This window comes from Trichosurus vulpecula, chromosome 6, assembly GCF_011100635.1.
Source record: "Trichosurus vulpecula isolate mTriVul1 chromosome 6, mTriVul1.pri, whole genome shotgun sequence".
Taxonomy (NCBI): Eukaryota; Metazoa; Chordata; class Mammalia; order Diprotodontia; family Phalangeridae; genus Trichosurus; species Trichosurus vulpecula.
In genome coordinates this window covers 29,728,890-29,742,524 of record NC_050578.1, presented here as the reverse complement: position 1 = coordinate 29,742,524, position 13,635 = coordinate 29,728,890, and the positions used below count along the sequence as shown (strand labels likewise).

General features: G+C 40.1%; 1 protein-coding gene across 3 annotated transcripts in view; it reads left to right on the top strand.

Moving 5' to 3' along the window:
* Positions 1-5,554, top strand: part of LOC118854013 (long-chain-fatty-acid--CoA ligase 1) — a 90,226-nt gene extending 84,672 nt beyond the window's left edge. For all 3 annotated transcript variants that reach the window (XM_036764317.1, XM_036764320.1, XM_036764319.1), the window contains 4 exons: positions 1,389-1,532; positions 2,061-2,162; positions 3,072-3,143; positions 3,810-5,554. In XM_036764317.1, the coding sequence (XP_036620212.1) occupies positions 1,389-1,532; positions 2,061-2,162; positions 3,072-3,143; positions 3,810-3,950 (459 nt within the window). In that variant the 3' untranslated portion in view covers positions 3,951-5,554. The remainder of the gene's footprint in view (positions 1-1,388; positions 1,533-2,060; positions 2,163-3,071; positions 3,144-3,809) is intronic.
* The last annotated feature ends 8,081 nt before the right edge of the window (positions 5,555-13,635 follow it).

Genomic DNA, 13,635 nt, shown 5'->3' with positions numbered 1-13,635 from the left:
CATCATCGCCAGCATTTATAATTTTCCTGTTTTCTTGTGTTGGCCAGTCTGACAGGCGTGATGTGGTACCTAAGAGTTGTTTGGATTTGCTTTTCTCTAATCAGTAGTGATTTAGAGCATTTTTCATATGACTATAGATAGCTTTAATTTTGGAGAAGAAATATTTTCTCAGAATGGCTGTGCAGGTATGGGCAGTAAGAAATACAAGGTTACTCATCCCTTTAAAGGTAGCAAAGGTGCTTCCCAGATCAGGCTAGTTGGCTCTATCCTGACTTTATCTAAGTATTGGGTGTAAACTACATTCTAGAAGACTGATGATAATGAAGCCACCCACCTGTGGATAGAGGAGTGACAGACTTAAGATGCAGAATGAGAAGTATGTTTTTGGACATGGTCAATGTAGGAATTTGTTTTGCTTGACTATTCAAATTTGTTACAAGGGATTTGATAGTAATTTTTTTCGAGTCTGGGAGGGGAAGAGAAAGTAGAGATAATACAGAAAAAGAAAAGGAAAGGAAAAAAGGTCATTGAAGCAGCTTTTTGAAAAAAATGCAGAGAAAAATATGAAGAAAATTCAGAAGGAAGCACAGACAAACAGGATAGTGTTGAAAGCGACAGGCTTTCAAATTCAACTTATTTATACTTAAAGAATAATAATGATTTTCTGTAAAAGTTATCAACAGGAATTTTCAGAGTACTCTGATGGATTAAATTGTGGGTTCTGGTCCAGGTTCCACCCCCAAGCATAGCTATGTAACTACAGACAAGTCAGCATCTCTAGCTCTCATTTTCCTCATCTGTACTATGAGGTAGGGGAAGCAGTGTTGGAGGGAAGGGAAGCTAGCACTTAGCCAAAGGTGGGGAACCTGCAGCCCCAAGGCCACATGTGGCCTGCTAGGTCCTCAAGTGTGTCCCTTTGACCGAATCTACCCGTGACCTAGACTGAGGTGTCAGAACACTCGGCCCATTGGCCACATAGTGCTTCTAAATGTGGCCTGAACTGGATTAAAATGTAATTGAGAAAAATTTAACAATATAAATAAAACTACAATAAAATATAGATAGTTTGTGGTGCACAGGGATCCTTATGTATAATTTAGTGGCTTTTGTCTGAGTTGGGTGCCACTGGTAATAGTAGACAGCAGGCTGGTCCTGGAGTCAGGAATTCTCACTAGGGATGTGAGGATGAGTCCTCAGCCTCTCTGTTCACAAAGTCATCTGTCACTTGAAGGGGCAATACTTGTTTCTCTTCCACCAGGAATACACTAGAGGACAGTAATGGTGCTATTTGAATTAAGTCTAAATTGTGACAAGGGCTGGTGGTCTCTGTGTCAGAGCTGTTTCTTTTGTGGGTACAAATGCTCCTTTTCTTTCTCTCTCCTGTCCAGAATGGTACCTTGAAGATCATTGACAGGAAAAAACATATATTCAAACTGGCACAAGGAGAATACATTGCGCCTGAAAAAATTGAAAATATCTACCAGCGAAGTGAGCCAGTTGCTCAGGTGTTTGTACATGGGGAAAGCTTACAGGTGTGTTCTCTTTGTGGTTTAATGCCCACAGCTATGAAGCAGTGGGAGCAGAATAGCTATTAAGACTGTTCTGTCCCTCAGGTATGGTTACTTGAGGGGCAAAACCAGACACTTGGATTATATATTAAGCCCAAGAATCTAGAATGTATAGCATTGGCCTTTGGCAGCCAGCCTCCCAAGTGATTAACGGGCAGGTGTGGCAAGGCCTTCTGAAAGCTGATTCTGTATCAGTTTTCCACTAGAGCCTGCACTGAGCAGAGGGGTTGAAAGGTGAGAACTAGGAAAGGTTCAAGCATTGCTGTCCACTGTGGCTGTGAACCTTTATTCACTGTTAACAGACATGATAAGAGCAGGGCTTTCTCAGCATTGTCATACAGAAATAAAAATGGAGATTCCTGTAGATCCAAATAGATTGAGGTTTAGTGTTTGGTTAGCACGTATGGTTCAGGATTCCCCCACACCATGGTGGATGCTCAGGGACTCCTGGACAAGGTATGAGTGTGATTATATGTTATGTGTGTGTTCAAGGCATTCCTCATAGCTATAGTGGTACCAGATGTGGAGACACTGACTTCCTGGGCCAAAAAGAAGGGCTTCATCACAAGTCATGCAGACTTGTGCAAGAATAAGGTAAGCGTACGATAATAACCATCATCATCATCATCATCATCATAATAATATAATAATAACACAATTAGCATTCTCTCTATGCCAGGCACTGTTCCAAGCACTTTGCAAATATGACCTCATTGGACCCTTCCCCCACCCTGGGAAGTAGGTACTGTTATTATCCCCAGTTCACAGTTGAGGAGGCTGAGGCAAACAGAGGTTAAGAAACTTGGCCAGGGTCATAGAGCTAATAAGTGTCTGAGGCTGGATTTGAACTCATGACTCCCTAACTCCAGGGCCAGTGCTCTGTCCTCTCCACCACCTGGCTGCCAGTGGTCCAGTAGAGCTACGTGCCCTTCCTGCCTCCCCCATTTTGTTTTAGATGTTCTTGCTCTAAAAATGCACTTTTTATACTTTCCCTCCTCCTTTGCTGGGGCGGGGCTCCTCGCATAAGGAACATTACACATAACATCAGATTTTTTTATGTACTAATTGGTTTTACTGACCTATTTCTCTCTTCTTCTTTTAAAAACAAATTTTGTTTATATAGATATTCTTCATATGTATTGTATATGTACATATATACAACATTTTACACATGTATTTGTTATAAGGGATTGCTTTCTGGAAGGGGGAAGGGAAAAACACCTACTATATGCCAGGCACTGTATACTTTATACTTATTTTCTCATTTGATCCTCACAGCAACCCTTCCAGGTAGAAGACATTGAGATTAGGTGACTGGTCCAGGGTCACACAGTAAGTGTCTGAGGCTGGATTTGAACTCAGGTCTTCCTGGCTCTAGGGCCAGCACTCTATCCACTATGCCAGCTAACTGACTAGGAAAACGGAAAAATCTAGGGCAAGGTAAAGACGAGTGATATCGACAAAAATATTTTTAATACAGTCTTTATTTTCTTGCCTTAATAGGATGTTAAAAAAATGATCCTAGAAGACATGGTGAGGCTCGGGAAAGAGGCGGGTCTGAAGACTTTTGAGCAGGTGAGGCTTGAACAAAGGTTTGTGACTCTGTACAGCCAGTTTCTTGCCTTTGGAGGTTTTGCTCCAAGTGTCATTGCCTAAGATTGGAATTCGTAAATGAAGTCTTTATTGAATTAAATCAAAGCAAGTGGCTGTGAACAAATTACCCTGTAACATTGCAGAAACTTGTAGAACCTCTGAAAAGATTAGTTACTACTCTCCATCTAAGTTACTACCCTCCTCTTAACCTTTTTTGTGGCCCAGACCCCTTTGATGGTCTGGTGAAGCCTGTGGACCCCTTCACAGAGCCATTTCTTCCAATGCACAGAGTGAAATACACAGGATTATGAAAGGAAACCAGTTGTCCAGGGTGTCCCAAAAGACTTGGTGCAACTGAAAGCTCCTTAATAAAGGGTCCATAATTTGATAGTTTTAAACTGTACTGAGACCCTATATTGAAGTATAGTTATCAAAATATTAAAAATGCAAGTTAATGGATCCCTGGTCTAAGAGAACCAAGCATAGCAGTCCCTGAAGGGAGAAGAATGGGCTACCCACATACCCTGGTGGCACAGTGGCTAGTTAAGCCACTTCCCTCATTGTTAAGTGAATTGTTGTTGTTTGCTCTGCATTGGGCAAGTGGCTTTCACCACCACCCCTCATTGCTTTTGTTATTTCTATGTCCAGGTCAAAGGCATTGCTCTCCACTTGGAATTATTTAGTGTGGAGAACGGCCTTCTGACACCGACCCTGAAGGCAAAGAGACCGGAGCTCCGGAAATACTTCAGGTCACAGATCGATGAACTCTATTCTACCATTAAGATTTAATCTTGAGGAAGATAGCTTGGATAAAACAAAACCGCACACCTCCAAAAGCTCCGCTTCTACTGCTGGCCTTCATATCGGTAATTTTGACTACAAGAAACATAGGGAAGGAGGCTTGCTTGGACGGGGTTCTTGCCATAGGAATTTTGATGGAAAACAGAACACTGCCTTACTGTCACCTTGTGTTGCTGACCATTTTGTTGTGATACACAATTTCCAAAATGAGCCTTAAATTGTAAAGGGCAGCTGTGTACCTGGTAATTATTTGGGACTCCTCAGCCCAAAAGTTGGATGTTGACTCTTCTCTCCTGATCCTAACTAAGGAACTAGGGCTTCCCAGTTTCTGAGAGGTCACATGTTTGATATGTTCTCTGCAGTTGTCTACTCCCAAGGGTACATGGCACACTGGAGGAAAAGATTCCTTTTAGCAGTGACAGAACACACACACACACACACACACACACACACACACACACACACACACACACACATATACAGACACCCGCAGGACTGGGGTACACCATAATTCATCCAAATACTATTTAAGCCCTCTTTTCTTACCCTTCTTTGAATGAGGGTTGCGAAGCTTTCTCTCCCTTCTGCCCTACCCCCAGGGCCACCCCAACCCAGAAAAGAAAGAAATGTCTGAACTTTACTCTTTTAACCTTAAGGTTCACTTTAAATCAGGACAAATACAACTGAGCAGATTTGGGGTCACATGTGAATGTCCCACAGAGTGTGGACTCTAACGCAAAGCAGAATGCTACCAATGAGTGCTTTCCAGATCTCTCTCCTTCCCATCCCTCCCCGCAGTAACAAATCTGCCTTAGACTCGACCGTGAAGATGAGAATTTCAAGGATACATACACCATCTAAGCAGGATCAGCCAAGCTCAGCGGTGATGACCTGAAAACCGTACACCTTATCTCTACACTGCACTAGCCACAATTTCTGTATAATGGTCAACGGGTTTTTAATGTAGTTTTCATATCAGAGTATCATGCCGTGATTAATGCTTCTTTTGTTTCCCAGAATAAACTGTCTCGTACCAAACACATCACTTCAAAGGATAGAGGGAGAGGATATACTTCAATACTTTTTTGTTGAAATGGAGGGTAGTAATGGACAGGAATGGGCCCATCTCAGAAGTCTACCGATGATTTCTACAAGCCAGGACAAATGCTAACTAATAGGGGAATGTGTAGATCTGGGGGCAAAAAGCAATTCTTCCTAGGAGTTAACTCCTGAGGGTCTTTTAGTCTAATTGGGGACATGGACAACATTTCAATTTTTACAGGTCTTGGCCATATTTGAATGAATTAAGTTGTCATTTAAAATGATTCTGTTTTTTGGATACATGGGGTTATATGTAATATTGAAGCACAACAAGGTTTGCACTAAAGAGATGTCATTGTAATAACACTATTTGGTAGCCTAACTTCATAATGTGTGCTCTTAATTGCACAAATATTGACAAAAGTCGGTAATTTGTCACATTGGAGTTTTGGATGTTTGCTCTCAGTGTTGGCTATTTCTATGTTTTATAAACCAAAACAGAATTTCCAAAAAATAACTAAGGAAACCAAAATAAATATTTCTGCATTTCATGTGCGTGAAGCATCTTTTTTTTCAAATGGCAGATGTCATGGTTGCTCTGAAGAGGCACGATGGGGAAGCCTTGCCACTCTGCTTCAGTCAGTTGTATGTCTGCTATATTTTTTCCATCCTCATTGACCGTTAACAGCTCTATGACTCCTAGAATAACTGACCTTGACATCTGGTCAAAACATCATCGGTAAAGACTGATCTGTTGAAAAAATAGCAAGTGCCATTCTGAAAAATGCCAAATATTTTATTTTAATGTTGTTTTCCCCAAGATGGCGTTTTGTTGGGATTGGTTGCCAGAGCATGTCTTTGGTCTCTTGCAGGCTATCAAAGTGGTAACAGCTTACTTATTCTCCCCTTCCCTTCCCTTCAGCTACTTCTCATTTTTATGCTTTTGATTATGCTTATCCATTCCTGGTTCCTCCCCTCTAGCCTGTCCTCTTCATCCTGTCCCTTATTTATGGACTCTTTGAATGTTTGCTTTTGTTGGGCAGTGACACTCTCATCAACAATTTGACAGTGGACCAAGCTTCCCTGTGATGGAGTTGTTTTTTTTTAAACTTCATAAATCACACAGAGCTGGGCAGCGACATGTGGTGCATCTCAGCAGCTGTGTTCCCACTGCTGTGCTCCTGGGCTGTTAGTGTAGAGGAAAGAAATACCTTTCCATGAAACCTTTGTTCTTTAGTTTGAATTCTGGGTAGAACAGAAGCCAGCTCTGAGAAGAATTACAGACTGTCTACAGCTTCCATTTCTGTTTTTCCTTCTATCCTTCAAATACCTAGCTACTAAATCATCCTGTTCTCTAACCACTTCCAGGCTCAGATCTCTTCCTTTTCTGCTAGCCACCATTTATATTCATTTCAGCGATTTTTGTGGGAATGACTCTTAGTTCCCATGTTGCCTCATGGAGCAGCAGTTCTTAACTTAGGGTCTGTGGACTTTTTTTAAAATTTTCAATGCTTGTATTTCAGTATGTTTGGTGATCTTTGTAATCCTATTTATTTTAGTTTATGCATTTTATAACATTATTCAGAGAAAAGGCCTATATGTTTCATGTGACTGCCAAAGAGATCTGCAACACACAAAAGCTTCAAGAATCCTTCCCATGAAATCAAAGACATTGTCCACCGTTAAAGAAGTTGTTGTTCATTCATTTTAGTTGTGTGTGACTTCTCTTGACCCCATTTGGGGTTTTCTTCGCAGAGATACTTGAATGGTTTGCCATTTCCCTCTGCAGCTCATTTTACAGATGAGGAAATTGAGGCAAACAGCGTTAAGTGACACATCAAATAAGTGTCTGAGGCCAGATTTGAACTCAGTCTTTCTGACTCTAGACCCAGCACTCTATCCACTGTACAGCCTAGCTGCCCTAAAGGAATTGTAGGACATGAGCAAAACATGTGGATCCATAGGATCACAGATTTAAAGCTGAATTAGAACTATACCCAGAAAGTTGTCAAACCCTGCATATCCTTTAACTCATTTACACTACTTGTAGGACTGTATTCCCAAAGAAATGAAAGAAAGTAGGAAAGACTCGTGTTTTGTCATTGTGTTTGTATGGGGGAAAAAATTGATGAACAAGTTAGCAAAATTCTTTCTCGAAGGTTGTTTGCAGGGAGTCATTAAACTTCCCAATGTGCTTATGACTCTTCTGCTTTTACATGGTGTACAACTGGGGTAAATTTTGTACAACTGAATTTAAACTTAATAGGATCTGTCATGTGAACATGATATATTCGAAACTAGTTTAATCGCACCTTGGGAAGTATGCAAATGAAGACTGATATTGCCTTCTGCCTTAATGTATTATTGCCTGCACCTCCTCCCATCTTCAGTCTTGGCCTTTCTTCTCAAAACAAACCTGTATCTTTGGGCGGGGGGAACTCTACTGTATCTTTTTTTTTGGAAGGGGGAAGGCAGGGCTTGCCCGAGGTCACACAGCTAGTAAGTTTGTCAAGTGTCTGAGTCTGGATTTGAGCTCAGGTCCTTCTGACTCCAGGGCTGTTGCTCTACTCACTGCACCACCTAGCTGCTCCTAAAACATTTATTTCTGTAGAAGATAAAATAGACAGCTCTGATTATATAAAATGAAAAAAAAACCTCTTTCACAAACAAAACCTATACTGTGAAAATTAGAAGGAGAATAGTTAACTGGGGGGGAAAAGCCTGCAATATATTTCTCTAGTAAAGGTCTGGTATTCAAGCTATTTAAGGAATTGATTCAAATAAATAAGAACAAGTTCTATTCCCAATAGACAGAATGATGAAACATCATATAAATAGGCAATTTTAAAAGAATGGAATCCAAGCTATTAGCAACTACATGAACATGAAAAATATCCAAATTACTCAGAATTAGAGAAATGTCAAAACAAATCCGAGGTTCTCCCTGATGCCCGTTGGATTGGCAAAGGTGACTAAAAGGGAAAATGACAATTATGGAGAGGCTATGGGGAAGCCTGAACAACGATAATACATTGCTGGTGGAAGTGTGAATCAGTCCAGCCATTCTGCAAAGCAATTTGGAACCACGCCCCAAAAGACACTACATTTTGCCTTCCCTCTGATCCAGAGATACCTTTCCTATGCCTATGCCCTAAAGAGATCAAAGAAAGAGGAAAACTGCCCATATGTACAAGAACATTTATAGCAGCCCTTTTTGTTATATTGCAAAGAACCAGACACTTAGGAGGTGCTCATCAATTGGCAAATGGCCAAACAAGTTGTGGTGTGTGAAGGAAATGGAATATTGGTGCACAAATACCAAAATGGACAGTTTTCAAATAAACGCAGGAAGACTTGTATAAACTGACACAGAATGTAGTTAAAAGAACCAGGAGAACAATTTAAATAATAGCAACATAGTAAAGAAAAAAACAACTTTGAAAGCTTTAAGAATTGTGTTCAGTATACCATGATTCCACAGAAGCAATGAGGAAGCATATTACCGATGTGACCATAAGATGATGAATTCAAGGTGCAGAAACCTTTCTTAGACACAGACAACATGGGAATTTATTTTGATGCAAAAGCTTATTGGCTACAAGAGTTTTGCTTTCCTTTCTCTTTTTCAGCAGGATTGAGGGAGTTGGCAGGGTGAGAAAGGTTGGCAATATGGCTCCTCCAAAAAAAAGTAAAAGATATTTTTTAAATGCACAGAAGAGAACAGAGTAAAGCCAGAGAAAAATAGACAAGCAGGAAAGCTTAGAAAATTTCATATTAAGTTTATCATACACTTTTTGGGAATTTTTTATTTAGTTACTATTTTATTTTCCCCAATTACATGTAAAAACAATTTTCAACATTTGTTTTTAAAATTTTTAACTCCAAATTCTCTCCCTCCCTCCACACCCCTCTCATTGAGAAGGCAAACAATTTGATATAGATTATACATGTGTAGTCATGCAAAATATATTTCCATATTAGTCATGTTGTAAAGAAAACATAGACCAAAAACAAACCCAAGAAAAATAAAGCTAAAAAGTATGTTTTGATCTATATTCAAAGTCCATTGTTTCTCTCTCTGGGAATGGATAGCATTTTTCATCATAAGTCCTTCAGAATTGTCTTGGATCATTGTATTGCTGAGAAAAGCTAAGTCATTCACAGTTGACCATCTCACAGTCTTGCTGTTACTATGTATAACATTCTCCTAGTTCTACTCATTTCACTTTGCATCAGTTCATGTAAGTTTTTTCAGGTTTCTCTAAGAGCATCCTGTTCATCATTTTTTAGAGCACAATAGTATTCCACCACAGTAGTATACCACAACTTGCTCAGCTATTCCCCAATTGTAATTTATCATATACTTTAAAGGAAAAGCAAGTTACATGTAATAGAAATTTGGCTTCATGTACAAACCTCTATTTTTGTTCTACTTTGGACATAGAATGCTAATTTATTTGGTGACTAAGTCTAGAAAGAAAAGCAAACAAAATAGAAATTTTTAAAAAATGAACAAAAAAGAAGCCATTCATCTTCTCATGTGGCAGGCTCTGTGTTAGTTGTTAAGGATACAAAGACAAGTGTATGACCTCGAAGGTAATGAGAGCTAGAGTAAAACAAGAATTAGTAGCACTGCTTCCCTTCCAGGCCCAGGAGGAAAGTAAAATGTGGTAATGATCACCTGCCCACAGAGTTCCAGGGTCAGGAGAAACTCAAGAGCCAGAAGGGAGTTCCCATATAACCCTTATTGCAGGGGAGCAGGGACGTGCCAGAGGGCAGCAAAGACCTTGTTTTGACTCTGTCTAAACCTCCCATGAAAAAAACTTCCATGGAGTTGGAGAATGCCATAGCAAATAGGTCGCCACAACCAAAGTCTTCCTTTTATGTCTTTGGTTCTGTCTTTTATCAACTGCTTTGGCTCATTTCTATAACCCACATAGGAAAATAAGCCTCATTATTATATATAATAAGTATATGATAGAAGTTCTTCATCAAATCCGTCTCTTTGACTCCCAGCTCAAACACTCAAAGCCTTTACTGACTCTCCAGCTTCTAATGCCTCCCCCAACTACATTGTATACATATGTATGTACATATATACATATGTATTGTATATAATTTATATATAAATGATAAATGACACACAAGTGTGTATATATATAATAAAGCAAATAATAAATACATAAAAGATCTATGCTAAATTTTAAAATAATATGTAATAAAATAATAAAAATAAATATATAATAAAATGTATATACATGTGTGTACATGTTATTTTCCCCAATAGAATAAAGCTTGAGAGTGAGGATTTTGTATTTAAAGTGCCTGGCACATAGCAAGCACTTAGCAAATGCTTGTTGATTAGTTGAACCCCTTACTTTAGAGATGAAGAAACAAACATTCCTGGGGAGAGGGGAGAGAGCATTAAGCGACTCAGTAAATGGCATACCTAGGTCAGAGCTCTTTTCCCCATGCCATGCTGCTCTGGATGGGGTTCTAGGACTGCTTCTGCCTCTTCCTAGCTGCGTGACCAATCATAACCTCCCTCGGTCTCAGTTTCTTTATCTGTAAAATAGAGATAATATATTTTTTCTCACAAAGTAGCTGTTAGGAAAGTACTCTGTAAAAGCGATGCTTTATATGCATGTGAGCTGTTATTGTTAGTCTGTTAGTGGTCTAAAGCTGGAAGGGATCATTCACTTAGTCTAACCCCCTATGAATTAGGAATCAGAGGCTCAGACACCTTCCTAAAGGTCAAACAACAGAGCCTGCGTTTGAACCCAGATCCTCTGGCTTTAAATCTTTTCTAAACTTTTCTCTGCTCCTACCTCCTTCCCCACAGCCTAAGGCAGGAATTAATACCATAGTCTTAAGGCTACTTGGGGGGCACTACCTGAGAATGACAGTAAGCCAGGCTGCAGGAAAGGGGCAATTAGGTGGTAGAGTGTGGAACTTGGAGCCAGAAAGGTTTCCCAGAGCATGGAAGACTTTCCCAGAAAATGCAACACTGCCATTGGAGAATGGATCTATGAACTCTCTGACATGGGTACTTTTCTCCAGGGATGCAGATGACAACAACACTCCACTCACTTGCTCCCATGTCTGTCCGTACTATGGTGGCTCTTGATCTATCCAGCATGTTAAGGACCTTCCTCCCATGGGAATTCACATGATGTGGTCATCAGAGGAAATAGACACAGGCTGCTGCTATTGGTCACTCTTCATGACTGACCCATCCTTTTTTTGAAACATATTTATTTCTCTCACATCCTTTCTACTACTGCAGTGTGATCAAATACGGAACAATACGCATAGTTGATAGTATGGCCTTAAGGAGGAGTTCTTAACTTGGGACCCACAGATATCCCCCAAGTGGTCTCTAGACAGATTTTAGGGGATCCATGAACTTGGATGGGAAAAAAATCTATATAACCTCTAGCTGAAATTTAGCCCTTCCTTCTAGGTCCATAGACTTTACCAGGCTGCCCAAGGGGCTTATGACACACACTAAAAGTTAAGAACCCCTCTTCTTAAGGGAACTCTATGAAATGGATCAATGGAATGGATTATAGAAGTAAATAATTTATTAGAGCAGAGAAGAGAAGGAAAAGAGTCCAAAGATAACAGGGATAAGTAAAATATCCAACTTTACCAAACAGTTGCTTGAAATTTCAAGGACTAGAACAATTCCCTAATTTATTTCATTTTTCCTCTCCTTTTCTCTGGTGGAGAAAAGAATGGGCAGTACAATACTTGGAAAAGTGAAGAGCTGAGGCTGCAGTGGGACCTATATGATCAGGACTAAAGACCTACAGAATAAGTCTGGCTAACCTAAACTGAGATGATAGAACATCGTGTCAGTAAAGTCAGAGTAATGCATTCAGTTGGAAGTGTTTTCCCTAGGGTGTGCTTTTTTTCTTGCAAGTTCAATCTTTACAAGAGGGCACCCTCTAGTTACATTTCTTCTGCTCACATGGCCAATCATGGTCCCTTGATTTATCTCTAGTCTCCTGGTCTGTCTGCTCCTGCTCTGGTTTTGCTTGAACTTCCATAGTTCTCTGCCTATGAATGTAGACCCTTGGGGAGTGCCCTCCCCTCCCCCCCCCCATCTTATTTCTCTGATCTTGTGATTTTCTAAGTGCCATTCAATAGCTATAGGGCAGGAATGAGTTCATTTGGGGATCACCCGTAAGCTCTGCCCACCTGTTTCCTCGTCTATAAAATGAGGAAAATAAATGCACTTCCCTGTTGATTTTGTTTCTGTTCAGTCACATCTGACTCTTCATGGCCCCATTTGGGGTTTTCTTGGTAAAGATACTGCAGTGGTTTGCCATTTCCTTCTCCAGTTCACTTGACAGATGAGGTCTGAAGCAAATAAGGTGAAGTGACTTGCCCAGGGTCACATAACTAGTGTCTGAGGTCACCTCTGAACTCAAGTCTTCCTGACTCCAAGCCCAGCACTTTCTACACTGTGCCACCTAGCTGCCTGTACTACCTGTGTGATTGAAATCCCTGCATCGGTAGATGAGTGGGGAACCTTCGGCCTCGAGGCCACATGTGGCCCTCTGGGTCCTCAAGGGTGGCACTTTGACTGAATCCAAACTTCACAGAACAGATCCCCTTAATGAAAGGATTTGTTCTGTAAAACCAAGGCAAAGGCTGAACCCACTGGCCTCAAGTCCAGTTCTAGACCCACTGAAAGAGCTCACCTAAAACGTCTTGGAACAAAGCACCCTGTCTCTCCAGATTTTCAAAAAATGCATCACATAAATACACTTTTAAGTTTTAATCAGCATCATTAACATTTTGTCCATCATGTTCTTTAGTCTAGACAATCCACAAAACAACAAACCAAGCCTGAATTCATAGTGTTTCCCGATTTCCAAAATGAAAATGAAATTTACTTGTGCACTGACAATTTGATCATTGTGGAGCTGGTAGAGGCTGGTTACCTGTTAGAATGTAATCTGCTTGAGGGCAAAGAGTGCTGTAGTTTTTCTCTTTTTATCCTTAGTGATTAGCACAATGCAGTGCACATAGCAAGTAAGCAAGAAATGCTTTTTTGTTTATTCATCCAATGTTTATTAGGTTGAGCATTTTCATTTGAGACCACAAGGTGGCAGACAAAGTAGCAATCCAAAGAACTCAGTTTCACAAGCCAATCAGTTTGAATTTGAAATTATAATGACTGAGCTAGACCCCAAAGAAAAGACATGAGGAGGCATCCCTTCACCCCACTGGGACTATGGGCATGAAGTACTACAAAAAATGTCAGGGTTTTTTTTCTATGTATTGATTCTTTTTGCTCTATTTTTTTTCTTTACCTGTTCTTTGTTATAAAGCATGGGTCTCAGGATGGGGAGGTGAAGTATTTCCCATACTGGGAAATGTACCATATCTCCCCATGTATAAGATGCACCCTTTTCCGAAAAATCTGGGGTCTAAAAACTGGGTGCGTCTTATACAGTGGTTGTAGATTTTTTTACTTGCATTTCCCGCTTTTTCATGCTTGTTTTTGCACTCGTTGTTGTAGATTTTTTTACTTGCATTTCCTGTTTTTTCGTGTTTGTTGTCTTTGTGCTCATTGTTTCGCATTTGTTATCAGTATATTAGGTTACATTTTGCCACTTCT